Raw genomic sequence first — 17,748 nt, 5'->3', positions numbered from 1 at the left:
CGAGGATTCAAATATGTTCTCGTAGTTGTCTGTGCTCTTTCCCGTTGGACGGAGGCATACCCGGTTTCAGATTACACTGCCCCGACTACTGCCAAACAGTTGGTTCGAGAATTCTTCCCACGATACGGTTTACCACGTGTTGTTCACTCAGATAACGGCCAGCCGTTCTCATCCGAATTAATGAAACATGTTTCACTTCTGTTAGGATATCAGTGGAAATTCCACTGTGTCCGACACCCCGAGGCAGCAGGTCTCGTAGAAAGACATAATCAGATACTGAAAATCAGATTGTCCAAAATATGCAGAGAGAAAGGTGTCGACTGGGTAGTAGCGTTACCAGTTGCACTCTTTTACATGAGAATGGTAGCACACTCTCGAACAGGGCTATCCCCGTATGAGGTGATCTTCGGCAGACCACCAAATATGTGGGGGACGCCTATACCACGCAAAATAACTGATATTGACTGTAATATGCTGACAGATTACTTGGCTTCCTTGATGTCTGCACTACAATCTTGTCGTTCACAGGTAGCTGCAGCCTTTCCCGACAACACTGAGGTGAAACCCCATGACGTAGTTCCGGGAGACCTCGTTCTTGTGAGGAATTTTGACCGAAAGACTCAGCTGGAGCCCAGGTGGAAATCACCCAAATTGGTCCTGCTCACCACAAGGACAGCCGTGAAGATTGAAGGCAGAAAAGGATGGGTGCATTCAAGTCATATCAAGAAATTTCATGGACTTCCTTCAGATGTAAATAGCCCACCTCGTGTGTCTTCACCCATTGACTCAAAACTACCTTTGGCTGAGGCCAACAGTCAGGAACTTTATAAAATAAAACTCAGGCCTAGACCGTCGGACGATTTGATTGTTTAAGTCCTCTCCAAGGTGAAGCGGTTGAATCTGTCTCCGACATGTATCCCTTAGACCTGAATCATGGAAAATCGCGAAAAATGTTGAAACGACAGGCGTACTGTAAATCACTGCGTAGTCATTGCATAGTGACATTATTAATCTTGTTTTTCTTAAATCTTTTAATAAATACTGCAAGTATATTGTTGCACATATATTACCCTATTGCCAGAAATGTTTACAATGTTACTGCTGAACATTCTTTTAGTGAATTACCTCGGCTTGAGTTGTCTTATAGATTTGCGCTGCGCAATAACACGTTTATCAGTATGTTACATCATTCCCATCAGGTTAGCAATGCTACAAATTGTTGGATATGTGGCCGACTCCCTCCCTATCAGAATTATAAAGGAATTCTACCTCTCTTTCCATACCCGTTCACACACAACGGCTCCTGTGGAGCATGGTTTAGTTTAATTAATTCTCTAGATTCGAATTCTGCAGTTTATCAAGATAACTGGGTATGGGGAAATTTGAACCTAGTTTTGCTTAAGGTCTGCTACCCTAACAAGGAGGGACTTCCCCAGAGAACAGGAACTGATCTAGAAAATGAAGTGTATGGATTAGGTAATTTTACGCTTAATCTTATGATCCTAAATGTCGAATCCGAAGCTACTCCAATTTTGCCCGCTATGTCAATATTTCCAGTAAAGGGTGAACTATGTGTAAGGAAAAATGGTTCCATACATATGGGCCATAGTAAATGCACGACTGTAGTAGAATTCAGTGATCAAGGCAAGTCCACATTTAGAGCTTTCCGCCATTCCTATTTCATATGTGGTCAGACGGCATATGTACGTTTGCCTCTAGATTGGGATGGTACTTGCTACATTGGATTCCTTTTGCCACCTGTTTTTCTAGCTCCTCCTGATTATCACAGAAACACTCATTTAGTAAATAATAGAGTAAGGAGAGATCTCCCAATAGTCGATTACACTGAAACAGCGTGGGAAAAATACACAGATTTCAATAAAGGTCTCTTTCCCTATATAGGTACTGTTACTAATAGTAAGCTGATACGTAGATTAACTAGAACCCTTGAAGCAGTAGTGAATGAAACTATTTCCGCTTTAGGCAATTTAACAGAAGAGCAGTCTGCTATGCGGATTGTTGTGCTTCAAAATCGTCTTGTCCTTGACGTCATCCTGGCTGATAGGGGCGGAGCTTGTAGGGTTATCGGATCAAGCTGTTGCATTTTCATACCAGAAAATTCGCCATCTGTATATAAAGCCATAACTCACCTTCATAAGATTGTAAGCCAGATACACCAGAACCCAGGCACCTGGACTTGGTCCGGTTGGTTTTGGAGTGTATTATCTACCTTTGGATGGAAGGTCCTATCTTTCCTAGGTATTGGCCTTCTCATACTATTCAGTTGCTGTCTATGTCTACAATGTGGACCAGCGATCTGTGGTCTGTGTGCCACATCGTGTATTCCACCACCAAGATTTCATTCGTCACGGAAGAAGAAAGAAGAACAAATGATGTTATATGAACAGATCAATGGATTGATGAAGATTGATATCTCTTAACGGGCAAGTAGGGGACAAGGAGGGAATGTGGAAATATGGATTTTTCTGATCAGTTATGTCCCCTATCTTGGACCCCAACGGTTCCATGTATGAATCACAAGTACATGTATGTTCCCTCCAGTTCCAGTTATGAAGACGCAAATACATGTGCGTCCACCGTCAACCTGTCCTCTGTCAGATCCGCCATGAATAGGCTGGATATTTATTATTTATTTATTTATAAATTTATTTATAAATTTATAAAGCGCCTGGTGACCCGGAGGCATCCCCGCGCTATAGAGCTGTGATATCCCAAGAGGAGGGGGGACCGGAAGATTATTTGGGGAATAAGAAAGTTTTTAGTTTTTTCCGGAAGAGGGCGTGGCAGGGTTCCAGACGCAAGTGGCGAGGCAGTGCGTTCCAGCCTGAGGAGGCTTTGACCGAAAAGCGACGGCCACCGGTCCGAGCCTTCTTAAATTTAGGGACGATGGCCAAATGCTCGTCGTCCGAGCGCAGTGCCCTAGGCGCTTTGTAGGGGGCGACAAGGTCTTTCAGGGCGGCAGGGCCGGCACCATTAATGAATTTGTGACTGGTGCACATTGCCTTAAACTCAACTCGTTGGCGGACAGGGAGCCAGTGCAGGGCCTTGAGGGCTGATTTGGCAGAGGCTCTGGGGGGGAGGTCCATTATAATCCTTGCCGCGGCGTTTTGTGCCCGTTGGAGTTTGGCTAAGGTAAACTCCGGTGCACCGAGGTAGACGGCGTTGCTATAGTCGAGTCTGGCTAGGATGAGCCCTTGAACTAGCAGTTTCCTGGATATTGGAGGAAGGAGAGGGAGAATTTTTCGGGTTGACCGCAGGAGGCCAAAACATGATCCAGCGGTCTTGGTTGCCTGGGTCTTCATGGTGAGGCTTGGTTCCAGCCAAACGCCTAGCGTTTTAACTTCTGACTTTGGAGTGGGTATCTCACCAAAGGTGTCCGGCCACACCGAGGCGGGGATTGATGACCATTTGTTGCCCAGGAGCATAATTTCGGTTTTAGAACCGTTCAATTTTAGGGAAGATTCGCACATCCAGGAGTAGATGTCTTGGAGGCAGTTCCGCAGGCTGTCTGGGTGTTTGTCCAGCTGGGAGAGGGAGACGACAAGTTGGGTGTCGTCAGCGTAGTTGACAATTTTGATCCCATAGGGGGTCACGACGTCTTCCAGGGGGGCCATGTAAACATTAAACAGGGTGGGACTAAGCGAGGACCCCTGCGGGACTCCACAAGTCAGTGGGAGGGGGTCTGAGCGAGAGTTGCCGTCCCACACCTGAAATGAACGGCCTGATAGGAAGGAGTTAATCCAGGCGTGTGCTGAGCCCACAATTCCTGCCCTGGCCAGGCGATGTAGAAGGACACGGTGATCCACCGTGTCAAAGGCGGCACTGAGGTCCAGGAGGATCACTGCCACTGATCCTCCTGAATCCAGAATGCGCCTTGATTCCTCAATGACGGAGAGGAGGGCTGTGTCCGTGCCCTGGCCGGGCCTAAAGCCAGTTTGAGATGGGCGCAGGATTTTGTTGGTCTCAAGGAATTGGGAGAGTTGGGAATTAACTAGTTTCTCCGCCATCTTGCTGATGCAGGGAAGGAGTGATATGGGTCTATAGTTAGACATATCGTCAGGATTCAGATGGGGTTTCTTTAGCAGGGCTTTGACAACCGCATATTTCCAGTTGGGCGGCACTGTGCCTTGGCGCAAGGAGATGTTAATGAGATCCCTGATGGTGGAGGCTATGCTGGGGGCGGCAGCTTTTAATAGTCTGGCCGGGGCTGGGTCAAGAGGAGAGCCGCTTTTCATTTTGGCTAACGTGGCGGAGACCTCAATGAGGGAGGTTGCTCTAAAGGAGGACAGCCGCGGGCTGTTGATACAGACCTCAGTATCAGTGGAGATGTGGGGGGTGATGCTGGGGAGAGAGTCCAATATTCGCGCAATTTTAGAGTCGAAGAAGGAGGCAAAGTCATTACTTCTGTCTGGGGGGGCATGGGAAACGGTGGGTGCTGATGGAATGTTGAGGAGTTCTTTGACAATCAGGTACGCTTCTTTTGTGGAATTGGTGGCGTTTTGTATTCTGTTGTCATAGAATCCTGCCTTAGCAAGTTTGAGAGCTGATTTGTAGCGTCTAACTACACTATTGTAGAGGTCTTTGTTACTGTGGAGCCAGTCCTTTCTCCACTGCCTCTCGGCCTTTTTGCACTCTTTGCGTAGATCCCTGAGGTCAGGAGTATACCAGGGGGCCTGGCCTTTTATCCTGTTTTTGATCTCCCGATTTTTTATGGGGATAAGATTATCGAGAGTGGAGGATATCCAGTCTCTGACTTGGGAGTCGGCGGTGGAGGGGTCCTCAGAAAGACTGGGGATCGAAGCGTCCAGGGCTGTGGACCAATCCTCCACCGGGAGTCTGGCCCACGCTCTGTCTCTGGTGAAGGTGGGGGGTTTTTGAGGCTTTTTGAAAGCTCCAGGGAGATGGGTCGTGACTAGAAAGTGGTCCGTCCACGGGAGGGGTTGGGAGTTAATGAAAAGGAGGGAAGGGATGTTGGAAAACACCGGGTCGAGGAGGTGCCCTTTCGTGTGAGTTGGTTCAGAGTTGGCGAGAAGCAGACCCAAGGCCGCTAGGTCGTCAATAAGGTCGGTTGCCCCAGTGTCAAGGGGATCCTCGAGATGAATGTTTAGGTCGCCTGTTATAAGGAAGTTAGGAGTCAGGTATGCCGCGGAGGAAACGGTTTCCAGGAGGGCGGCTGTAAAGGGGCCAGAGTGGCCGGGCGGCCGATACACCAGCAGGCCTGACAGGGAGTTCGTCGAAGACAGCTGAATCGTGAAGAGGCAGCTCTCTGAGTCTAGGATCGCGCAGTCTTTGGATCGACAGATAAAGTGGTCCCTGTGGATAATGGCTAATCCACCTCCTCTGCCTAGGGGACGGGGTTGAGACATGATGAGGAAGCCCGGGGGGAGAGCTAGGACGACGTCAGCGTTGGAATGCTCCGTAATCCAGGTTTCTGTGAGGAAAAGTATGTCCAGTTTAAGGTCGACAATAAGATGGTTGATAAGCAGGGCATGTTTGGGAAGTGATCTGCAGTTAAGGGTCGAGATTTTAAGGACCGGGGGAGGGACGGGGGGTTTTGGAAGGGAGAGATTGCCTGGTTTGCATTTGTCACAGCGGCGAAAAGGGACAGTGGGGTCGTGTAGTGCCAGACATGAGCTGTTTTTAGTGGGTCTAAGGCTAAGGAGCTCTCTGCGGGAATAGCTTACCTTAGAGGCGGCTGGGACAGGCATATAGTCTGGCCCTAGGCCCGGTCGTGCGCGGACGGGCGCAGACGGGCTTGCCTTAAGCGCGCCTTCGGCGCGCAAGCGGCGCGCCCGCTGCGCTCGTCCGCTGCGCTTCCGATTGGTGCACATGTTTTATGCTGAGAGGGGAGATTGGATGGGCGTGGCCTAGGAAGGGGCCTGGCCTCTCTCGTGTCGGCAATGGCGTCAGGGGAAGAGTATGTGGGAGGCTACGTGGCAGCGTTAAGATCCGCTGTGCGTGCCTGTCCCATCGGAGCGACTGCTCTGAAGTGGCCTCGCTGGAAGGTGGGTGATAAATGTTTTTAAAATACAAAGTAATTCGTGACAATTCAAACAATTTTAAAAATAATCAGAGTGCGAGGGTATGAGCTTCCGGCTTCCGCCTCAGGAGAAATGACTGTCTGAAAGTCGATAGAGATCAGCGTATTTATGCTCGGCAGCGGTGGGCGTGGCCTAGGAAGGGGCCTGGCCTCTCTCGTGTCGGCAATGGCGTCAGGGGAAGAGTATGTGGGAGGCTACGTGGCAGCGTTAAGATCCGCTGTGCGTGCCTGTCCCGTAGGAGCGACTGCTCTGAAGTGGCCTCGCTGGAAGGTGGGTGATAAATGTTTTTAAAATACAAAGTAATTCGTGACAATTCAAACAATTTTAAAAATAATCAGAGTGCGAGGGTATGAGCTCCCGGCTTCCGCCTCAGGAGAAATGACTGTCTGAAAGTCGATAGAGATCAGCGTATTTATGCTCGGCAGCGGTGGGCGTGGCCTAGGAAGGGGCCTGGCCTCTCTCGTGTCGGCAATGGCGTCAGGGGAAGAGTATGTGGGAGGCTACGTGGCAGCGTTAAGATCCGCTGTGCGTGCCTGTCCCGTAGGAGCGACTGCTCTGAAGTGGCCTCGCTGGAAGGTGGGTGATAAATGTTTTTAAAATACAAAGTAATTCGTGACAATTCAAACAATTTTAAAAATAATCAGAGTGCGAGGGTATGAGCTCCCGGCTTCCGCCTCAGGAGAAATGACTGTCTGAAAGTCGATAGAGATCAGCGTATTTATGCTCGGCAGCGGTGGGCGTGGCCTAGGAAGGGGCCTGGCCTCTCTCGTGTCGGCAATGGCGTCAGGGGAAGAGTATGTGGGAGGCTACGTGGCAGCGTTAAGATCCGCTGTGCGTGCCTGTCCCGTCGGAGCGACTGCTCTGAAGTGGCCTCGCTGGAAGGTGGGTGATAAATGTTTTTAAAATACAGAGTAATTCGTGACAATTCAAACAATTTTAAAAATAATCAGAGTGCGAGGGTATGAGCTCCCGGCTTCCGCCTCAGGAGAAATGACTGTCTGAAAGTCGATAGAGATCAGCGTATTTATGCTCGGCAGCGGTGGGCGTGGCCTAGGAAGGGGCCTGGCCTCTCTCGTGTCGGCAATGGCGTCAGGGGAAGAGTATGTGGGAGGCTACGTGGCAGCGTTAAGATCCGCTGTGCGTGCCTGTCCCGTAGGAGCGACTGCTCTGAAGTGGCCTCGCTGGAAGGTGGGTGATAAATGTTTTTAAAATACAAAGTAATTCGTGACAATTCAAACAATTTTAAAAATAATCAGAGTGCGAGGGTATGAGCTCCCGGCTTCCGCCATTCCTAAGTATGAAAGGCCACCGGCTTTATATGGTTCACTTATGCCATTCTACAGTCCAGGCAAGTAGGCCCTGATTCTGTCATCAAACTCTTCTTGCCTTCTGCCTCTGAAAGCTCCAGTCTGAGCCTGCAACTGTGACCATGAACTTTGCCTCATTCTCTGCGCGGCTCACGAAGCCTGACATCAGCCTGCTGCCTGCCAAAAACTGTATTTCACCTTCGAAATTATCTGCTCCGTTCCCTGCCCGATGCATTCCTGTCTAGTAGTTTAAGTAAACATTCTTCCAGCTACCGAGCAAAGGCTCGGCTTCTCTGTCTTTATGAAAGTAATTCATAGCCCTATTGCTATGGAAGATTTCCGCCCTCGCATCTAGTGTAGACACTTAGACGCTTGTACACGCACTAATGGTCAGTATAGTCAGTATAGAATAAGATTCTACTCGAAGAGATCTCCCTTTGTGGATAACATAGTTCTTTAAACATAGGATGTTAGATATGATTTGGGATTAGGTTGACTTGACCCCCCAGACTTCTTGTCTCCACATGTAGAGCTAAATGTCAAGTCCCCTTCACCCCCTAGTTGCACGTCAATCACACGTCATGCTGCTGCGCGCGCATCTATGCCAAGTATAATCTTATAGATCCACCTATATATGACATCATAACCAATTATGTTCCTTTTTACTCCTCATTACGCCCATTTTCGGTTACGCATGTGAATCGTCATCTTCCTTATCAATTGTTACGCCTACCGCATTCGCTTCATTGTAATGTATGTTCTATAAAAGTCATTTCTTGTCAATAATGTATGTACTTCACTTCCTGAACCTCCGTGGTGATGGAACTTGGAGCAACCGATTATAATCGACCATTGGAATAAAGCCCATTCCGAACCTCTAATACCACGGATTCTGCCTCTTATTTACTGAGCTATTTTATTATGTTTCTGTATCAAATTAAGTCCCGGTAATTAAATTATTTACCACAATACTACGGTCCGTCCTCTTCCGGTGTTACTTAATAAACGTATGTTAACGTTCTAGTGTTTGGGCATTGTCCTGATATTTAAGCACTGCCGGGTTACGGGTCTCGGATTCACTCGCACACTGAATGTATGCCGCCAGGACGTTTTGATACACCTTTCAACATGTAAGTACCGATTAAATTTTAAATTTTGATTGTTTCCTCTGATACAGATATTGATACTGACATGGTATCTTTGTCTTTCTTTGAATAAGCATTGTGGGATGCATTATCGTTACCTGACTTTGGCTCCTGCACTTGTTTTTATTTCAGACATATTTCGCATAGACTTTTTCTAGCTGAAACTTTTGCCCGACACTTACGGGCTGGAGCCATTATTTAAGAATACGTTGTCTTTGCTACTGATTTATATGTGACTGGCGGCTGGAAGCTTTATGACTACTTTGGCTGAATTTTTGGAGGTACGAACTATTCATGTACTATTAGTCTTGCCTACGTATTACATATGGATTTTTTGGCCACTCACACCGGGGGTGCTATTTTCATCTTTACAGAGATTATACCGATTTGCCCAGCTTTACTGACCCACCGTTTACACCTTTTGCGTTACCCAGCCGGGTTGGAATTATCACCGGTTGAGGGGTAAGATTTTCTCGTTTACCGTGTTTAGAGACTTTTTGGGGGATTACAATTTTGCTTCTTTGAACACACAGTCGTTTAATTATTTTTTCGCAATATATTTTGTTTCAGTATCCACTGTCCTTTTGGCATTAGCTACAGGTATGGATGTTTTTTGTTGGTTCTGCACTCACAGAGATTTTAGCCTTTATACCTTTCATTCGATTTTGGTGCATTGGGGATAATTTTGTTCTTTTTTCCTTTCTTCCCTTTCTTTGTGTCTTTTCACCGATTGGTGGTGCAGGCTTACTCTATACCTTTGTTTTATCAGCACTTCAGTACCTTCTTGAAGTAGTGGTGTTCTTCTCTTGTTTTAGCTCCACATTGGCGTGGTATTCTACGTTTTGGACTATGTCACATTTTGCAAACGTTTGCCTTGTGGCATATGTCATAGCATGCAATGTTTTTGTATTCTTTCCAGCCCTGAAGAGTCGTGGTCTACTCGTCCCATGACGAAACACGTGTCGGCTGGCTACGCCTATTAAACAGAATCACTAGCACATATGCGGATGTTTCTTTTGTCAAGTTGTACTTACTCATGTCAATTTTGATTCAATCAATTGTATGTGTGCACAGGATTGTTCTTATTGCTTGGTTGTAGGTTTTTTTTCCTATACAATTTGAGGGGTTTCAGGGGTCTCCCCTCCCTGTTTTGCACCATAACAGACATTGAAGCTCATATTACCCACGTTTACCTGCAGAGCGCCACTTCTTCCTAATCTTTGAATACCCCGTTCAAACTTTTTACAGCGTACCGAAAGTCTGCCAAGGCAGGCCGGTCTGTGCCCATCTGTGCCTGAACTGTGCCAAGCGTCAGAAACTATATACTCTCAACAGCACATGGCTATGCATGACTTTCCTGTAGATAATAACCCATCTATTCTATACCTACTCATTTACTTCGCCCCTCCACACACCGCCCCTTCCCCACACTGCTCCCACCTCAATACCCTTGCATGCTTGATTCCCTCATACACTGACATCCATCCATTCACACATTCACACATTCACTCATCAATCTCGGCATTCATTCTTGTGCTCAGTCACTTTTTCATCCATGCACTCTCATCTACTGTTTTATATGCATTAAGAATAGAAACATCAAACCTACTGGCTGTGCCAATACTACTTCTCTGTAAAGGGAATGCCAACCTTGACCCCACACTCCCCAATCAGGATCTACTTGTACATTAGTCTCCCCAACCACAACTTTCTTCTTCTCCGCTGCACGCTCTGCTTGTGTCCCATCCAATCTCATCCTTTGCATAATGACCTACTTCTCTATTGCTCTCTGCTCTTCAACCATTTACATTATTTAAAAACATCGACATCATTCATAACTATCAGGAATTACAAGTGCTGATATAACAACTTATAAAAGAACCACTGAAAATGTGCCATGAACTTTCGACAGAATATCTTATCTCCCTTGTAAAGATGTCCCAATCGTTCGTCCAACATATTGGTTGTTAAAAGGTACCCAATGGCAACCAGGAAGACATATTTTGCAACAGTCACAACAACAGGATGCACGTCTGCACCAGTCACACCTATTCACCCTTTACACCCTTCCTAGACACAAAGGGTGGACTAGGGACAATTCCAGGATAGTTCTACAGTTCTAAATATGAGAATAGCGAATTCCACATTTCTGCCACTGGGCTATACAGTGTGCCCATCACATAGATACATTCAATGGAGTCTCTGTGATAATGTAAATTTATATTAAAAATCAAGGGAATCAGCTATTTTATGTTTAAGAAGTACTAGTAGCTCAATATATTTGAAAACGTAAGCATCATTTTCTACCTTACACGTCATTGACCCTGTAATAACGCAGTTAATTTAAAAAGCATGTGTGAGAGGAACCTTGCCTCATGCAAACACCTTAGATACACATATTATGTTATGTTATGTGTATTTGTATAGCTCCCTATTACCTCTGAGGGCATCCTGGCACTGTGCAGGTGTGCAAAGCTGACCCCGGAAGTGGGAGTGCACTTATCCGAAAATCCAAGTCTTCAGATTCTTGCGGAACTGAAGAATAGAGGAGGCGGCTCTGATGTATGTGAGAGGTTGTTTCACGATTTAGGAGAAATCTCGACCTCCGGGTCTGATTCTGTGAATGCCTGCGACGTGTGCCAGTAAGACTTCAGAGGAGCGGAGGTGCCTGGATGGTTGTTAGAAGTGTATACGGCTGTTCAAGTAGGCTAGGCCTGTGTTGTGTAGTGCTTTGTATGTGTGGGTGAGTAGCTTAAACTGTGCACACTTAAGTATTGGAACCCATTGGAGGTCCCTCAGGTGTGATGTGATTTCTGCCCTGCATGGGAGGTTGAGGACAGGTCTGACTGCGGCGCTCTGGATGGTTTGCTGTCTTTTCGTGAGCTGTTTGGTGATTCCTGCGTAGAGAGATTTCCCATCATCCAGTCTGTTGGTGATGAGGGGCTGCTTGTCTTTTAGGTGTTGTTCAGTAGACACTTGTATATTTCTTTCTTAGCATCCTAAGAGAGTAGAAGCAGGACGCCATGACGTCCAGCTTGACCTGGCCGGACACGTCCAGCTTGCTATTGATAATGTTCCTGACATTTCTGGTGCATGGGCTGGGGTGGGAGTGGGTCCCAGATCTGTAGGCCACAAGTTGGAGTCCCATAGAGAGGCAAGGGAGGCAAAACAGTTCTGAGAGCAGCAGAAAGGAGCACAGAAAAGGGAGGCAACGAGGCTAAAAGGCTGGAAAGGGACACACACAATCACCTACTTACCCTTCCTTTGAAAAGTGATAATGACAGCCCTCCCCACCTCTTATCTTTTTCTATCTCTTGTTTTCAGGAAAAGGTGCTGGAAGTCATCTCATGAATCATTTGGCATGATATTTTAATAGAATACCAAGACATGAACACCTCACCTAACATAATGCATAATAAAGATACATCGGGTAAATATATTTACTCCTTACCTTCAATGGGCGTTTCTAGATTCTCTTTGCCACCAAAATCTTGACATGCCAATAAGGGTTGCTCCCTCCATCCAGTAACATTCCAGTGGTTCATTGAGTACTGATCATTGTTACTAAATGCCTGCTCCCATTCCCTCTGAACACATTCCAACGTTTTCTGATTATCTTTAGGAAATGGTTGCGACCATTCTTCGAAATCCGCACAGTTGGTGGTGTGCAGGTTATCTGTAGTGGATGACTTCTCCCCTTCCACACTCTTTACCCAGGCCCTGGGACACTGAGCATGTATGGCACATAGCTTTCCCCCTTCTGCCATCTGGCCCCAGTCCAGCAGATATTGATATCCAATAGGTGGTTCATCACCAGTTTCAGTATGTTTGCTGTCAACAGAATACGGATGATGCTTAATAGAAAACCTTTCCCTTTCTTCAGTCTGGATCCAGTCCAGAATATATTGATACCCAGTAGATGCTTCCTCGCCCTTTTTAGAGTGCATTGAATCCACAGAGTAATGATGATCCCTAATAGAAAAGTCCTCCTCTTCGCCAGTCTTCATCCCAAGACAATTTGGCTCCTCTCCTTCTTTAATGTTGTTCCAGTCCACGGAGCACAGATGGCCCTGAGCAGATAACTCCTCCCCTTCTGCATTTGTTATCCTATCAAGAGTATGCTGATAGTCCGCTTCCCCTTTTTTAAGACTACACCAATCCATGGCGTACTGTTGATCCCAAAAACCTGGCCTCGCCTCTTCTTCAGTCTTGACCCAGTCATTGGAGCCCTGATAATCTCCGACAGATCGCCTCGCTCCTTGTCGATTTACTGCCCAATTCATTGGATACTGATGAATCCTGGATGATGGCTTGTCCCCTTCTTTGGTCTTGATCCAGTCCATGCAGTACTGATGATCTCCAGATGATAACAGCTTTGCTTCTTCAGTTTTCATACATGGAGTACAGTGATGATCCCTTCCAGATGATTCTTCTCCTCCTTCATTCTTGACCTGATCCATGATGTAATGGTGACTCATCGTTTTGTATAGTATATAGTGCTAAGTTGTTGCATTGACGATTATGCTATGTGCATTGAGCCTCTTTTTTTAGTCTTCAGGGGGTGCATGACATGTTGACTTCCTGAGTGTCAACCCCTATCCTGCCTTAATTCTCCTATATAGAACACTGACAATCGCTTGTACACTTTTAATCTTTAATATAGTCTCTGGTTCCATTTTTACAACCCCTAGGAAAAGAAAAGCATAAAAACAGATTATGGTATGAGTTACATACAGTGGTGCGTGAACAATTTTCAAAGTGGGGTCACTGGGATCAATGTTACATCACTGAAGTCATAGGAATTATGAACACTCAAGTGTGACATAAAGGAGTGTAGCAAAAGAGCCATGTCCATTCAGCAGGATCGCGGCAAGGCAATTGTATGTAGCCAGTGGTGCATTTGGAGCACACTCACGCAAATATAGCCTGGTGTGATAGCGCAAGGTCATTTATAAACAACAAGTTTTCCATTGAAATGACCACAAAATTCGCACTGCCATTCAGTTTTACTGATAAAACTGTAGTGTGATCAAATAATAATACGTGAAAACACGTTTTCAACAAATATATACCATTTGCACATCTTCAAGGAAAGTATCTTGATTTGATCCTATTAAAACCTTTGTTTCCATCAGACATCAGACTTACAAAAACAAAAATGTGCTTCACATGTGCTTACCTAACCGCTGAAATAATTGTCCAGTTATTATATAGGTATTTAAATTGTGTGTGCTAGAAAAACTCTGACATCCTACAGCCTTTCTTTTTATACTCCATGTAACCCTCACAACTGGCTATACATCCCATGAGTATTAGAACCAAGCTCAATGGATATTCATATATGTATACTTTAGACATTTCAAAATGGCCGAACCATTTATGAGAGGCTTTAGATGTATATGGCTGCTTCAATACAAACGTCGCGTCATTATGATGTCACTAAATATGCGCCTAAGATTCGAGATCAGGTGTTTCCAATTTTGAAAACACAGACGAGGTATATATAAGTAGCGCAAAACGACTATGGAGCTTGTCGGTGAATCGGAGAGAGAGCAGGAATCGCTTATCAAGGTATTTCCATTGTAAATAGAACTTTAGTAACTTGTTTCGATAGTTAATATGAGGGCAATATGGCTTTTTGGAATTGGCAAGCTACATTTATCTTGTTAGTTTTGGATGAAAACTTGAGACTTCACTATGAAAGTGTTAGTACAATTTTCCTTTGATTGTCCGTTGGGGTATTAGTTAAAGTGGCTTTTTAAGCCCTACATCTTTTAACTAAATAGATAACCCCTCCAACTTCTTATGGTCATCCGAATTTGCATTCTCTTCATTTTTTGCAATACAAATTTAAAATGTTATTATTCACCAAATACTTTGGACTATCATGTTATACTTGAATCCTCTACTAGGAAACAGAGACTATATTTTTTTTGGTGCATATATATTTCTATCGTGCATCAGGGCTTTTGATACAGCTTAGTACAGTTACTAATGCCCATTATGTATATAAAACGAATAATGCTTTTTATAATATAAAGTCTATGATCACTTGTCCAAACTATTGTCTATTTTGAGTTTGGGTATTGATTAACTTCTTTTGAGTACCTAGCGATTATAAGAGGTATCGATATTAATTTATCTGAAATATGGGTGGAATATGTTTGTGTTATATTTTCATATCTTCATCACTGAAATTCTAAGGCACGAGTCATCTTTCAAGTTTCATATGCTTCTGCTTGAACGTATATACAGATATATAATTTTATCGTAAATAGCAATGTGTTCATCAAAAAATCATTTATATATATTTTTTTTTTATTAGGTGATTGATCGATATTTCGCTGATAATAAATTGAGCGCCCACCTATGCAAATTAGGATTTTCCGCCTTACAAAACTTTTTGAAGCTACCCTACAGGTGAGAACCTAGCTAATACTTGAAAGAGGTTTGATCTACAAATTAATAAATTGTTTATGGTAGCGCACTGTCTTTCTTCTCATTTTTAAATTTGAACTCTCCGGTTCTGGTCTACTCCTTTTGATAATGGTTAGCCTTCTGGAGTTTTGTGACTTTCATAAATTCCAAACTACTATGTAATGATTCTCCTTCTATTATACCCATTATATTTTGATTCAGTATTATTTTTTGTTTTTCGTTTCTGCTTTAGATTTTTATCAGAAAATCTGATGGTCACCTTTACAATGGGCCTTTTCATCTTTAAATTGAACCATTGGTTCTTCACACATATCTAAACCTTCTGCGACCGACTAAGGTGAGATAAATGGTAGTATTCAACCCAATTTTTTGAAATGTCTCGCTAATAAGTTCGGGTTGATTTATTTTGGTTTCCCTTGCCTTACTCTTTAGATATTTTAGATATTTTGGATTTTCTACACATCTAGTGGGACTCGCTGTCTATTTCTTACTCACCAATCATCAAATATAAAGTTTGAACTTGACTTGCTATCAATTCGAGGTGAGACAGTAGTTTTTATTTTGAGTTTAGCTTTGGAAAATACAAATTTGAAAATAATTTTTTCGAGCTTTTAAAGAAGCAGTTGTTATGATCATTGGACAAAGTACAGTGATTTATGTACATCAAGACTCTTTCTTTGTGTCTTTTGGAAAAACCCTATAAATAATGTGTAAAAGAATATGTCAAATAACGCCGAAAATTTTAGGGTATCTTGTGTATATAATGACTCTATTTTCTGTACAATTGTATAATTAAAAAAAATAAAAAAAAATAAAATGTTTTAAACGTCTGTAAATATGTGTACGTCCGTCATTTTTAATGAGTGTTATAAAAATGTTTTTCTATTTTGTTGCAGCCCTGAAGAAGTTCCGTTAAAATTGTCTTTAAAGGAACGAAACGCGTTGGCTGTTGTTGTGTATTTATCAGCTATGAAATAAAAGTCAAACAAAGAAAAAGAGAAATACTTTGGACTCTCTATTCTATGTTTAGTGCACCTCCATTTGTTGTGAATAAATTGTCAGATCTTTTTTCTGAGGCACCATTAGGTGAAGGGTGCTGGAGTTATTGTGCACTAACAGCCAGATAAGGCAGCAGTATTACAAAAAGTGAGGTGCTACCATTTAAGTCCGTCACCTTTTAGTTGTTTCTGATAACCCCAACAATATTGTCAGATAGTTCACTTTACAAAATCCTATAAGTTTGCAGTCAGAGAATGAAACACCAATCTTCATGTTAAAAGAATAAGCAGCAATTTGTCAGAAGACTTAGGGCCTTATAATGAGTATGGCGGTCCTAGGACTGCCGTACTCACAGTGGTGGTATTACGAGTGTAGCGGTCGGACCGTCTGCCATGTCCGTTGGGATCCAGGATCCTGAGGTGGGGGTGCAGTGGTAATGGGCAGGAATATGTTGGCTGTGCAGCTGCGGCACCGCTGAGCATATTCTGAGTTGCTTTTGTCCCGCCCATTTCATGGCGGTAGCCTGCCATGAAAAGAGTGGTAGAGATGCAACTAAGAGGGCCCTAACAGGGCCACCTGCTGCTTCTGGGCTTGGGAGTGCATGGGGGGCACATGTTGTACCCCCCTGGGATTGCACCCACATTCCTTTTCGGTGTGGCATGCACGACATGGTGCATGCCATACCGTGCAGGAACGTGCTGCAGGCATGGTCACGGCGGTGATCTGCTGTTAAGGCTCTCTTATTAGGCTAACACAGCCGCCGCCATGAGACCACCGCAGCACCGACTGCCTGACCTGGTGCTGCAGGAGGACAGCCAAGCTCATAATAAGGCCCTTAGCCTCACATTTGACGTCTGTTTTTGAATGCACAGCAATTATAACAAGATACAAATACAATTTGAAGACATCTTATTTATTCATTCACCTTCTGAACTCCAGCAGGGGTAGTTTGGGGGTGCTGCAGCACCCCGCAACTCCTATTCCCGGACCTATGGTTACATACAATAAGCCTCTATTCTAACTGCTAAAACCATCCATCTTTAGGACTTCAATTATTTCCCAACTCTGATGCAGCACAATTGTATTGCTTAAGAATTGTAAGTCATTTGTGAATTTCCTGACAGCGACTCAGTATAAATAATATTTCATATACTTCTATCTGCAAATCCTGATTTACCTCTAGTTTTCTGTGTTTTTCCTCTTTGATTCATGTTCCTTTTCTCAAACTGTTTTCCCAATTTCCCCATATGTCTCTCTTTTAAAACTACTTCGTTCCTCAATGTCTCTATTTTTCTTTTCAAGCTGATGATTACATAAGTGCACTACAGAACACAGTACGGTTCTTGATCAGCCATGCAGGAATATTATAGGGTCAAAAAGAGACACAGGCCCCCAGATGAACCACTTAGAGAATGATGTTGGAAAACTCTTACCTATGAAACTAGATTGGAAGAATAAGGGGCCAGATGTGCAAAGGGTTTTAGCGTTCAAAAACTGAAAGGGCCCTGCCCATAAGTTCTAGGCCATTTTAAAGTCTAACTCCGATGGTTCTTTCTAGCAGCATGAAAGTATAGAGGGGAGGAAAATCCTTAGCGTAACAATCAATTAGCCAATAACTTTCCTGGATACATAATAACCCACGGACAACTACTTAAGGTTAGTTAATCCATTACAAAGCCTAGAACAACTGGACTTAGGGGCATCTCAACACAAGAGTATAGAAGTACATAGGAATCAGCATGAAGCCAAATCTGCGTATTCAGTATAGACGATGCAATATAATCAATACAAATAATT

At 44.2% G+C, this 17,748-nt stretch overlaps 1 protein-coding gene across 1 annotated transcript in view; it reads right to left on the bottom strand.

The window, feature by feature from the left end:
* The window catches only part of LOC146863782 (uncharacterized), a 184,322-nt gene that overhangs the window by 30,421 nt on the left and 136,153 nt on the right, over nt 1-17,748 (bottom strand). Inside the window, exon 2 of the mRNA XM_085636771.1 lies at nt 11,966-13,201. Within this exon, the coding sequence (XP_085492897.1) occupies nt 11,966-12,992 (1,027 nt within the window). The 5' untranslated portion in view covers nt 12,993-13,201. The remainder of the gene's footprint in view (nt 1-11,965; nt 13,202-17,748) is intronic.

The sequence above is a fragment of the Triturus cristatus genome, chromosome 2_1, assembly GCF_964204655.1.
Source record: "Triturus cristatus chromosome 2_1, aTriCri1.1, whole genome shotgun sequence".
NCBI lineage: Eukaryota > Metazoa > Chordata > Amphibia > Caudata > Salamandridae > Triturus > Triturus cristatus.
The sequence above is the reverse complement of the archived record's forward strand: the minus strand, read 5'-3'. Positions and strand labels throughout refer to the sequence as shown.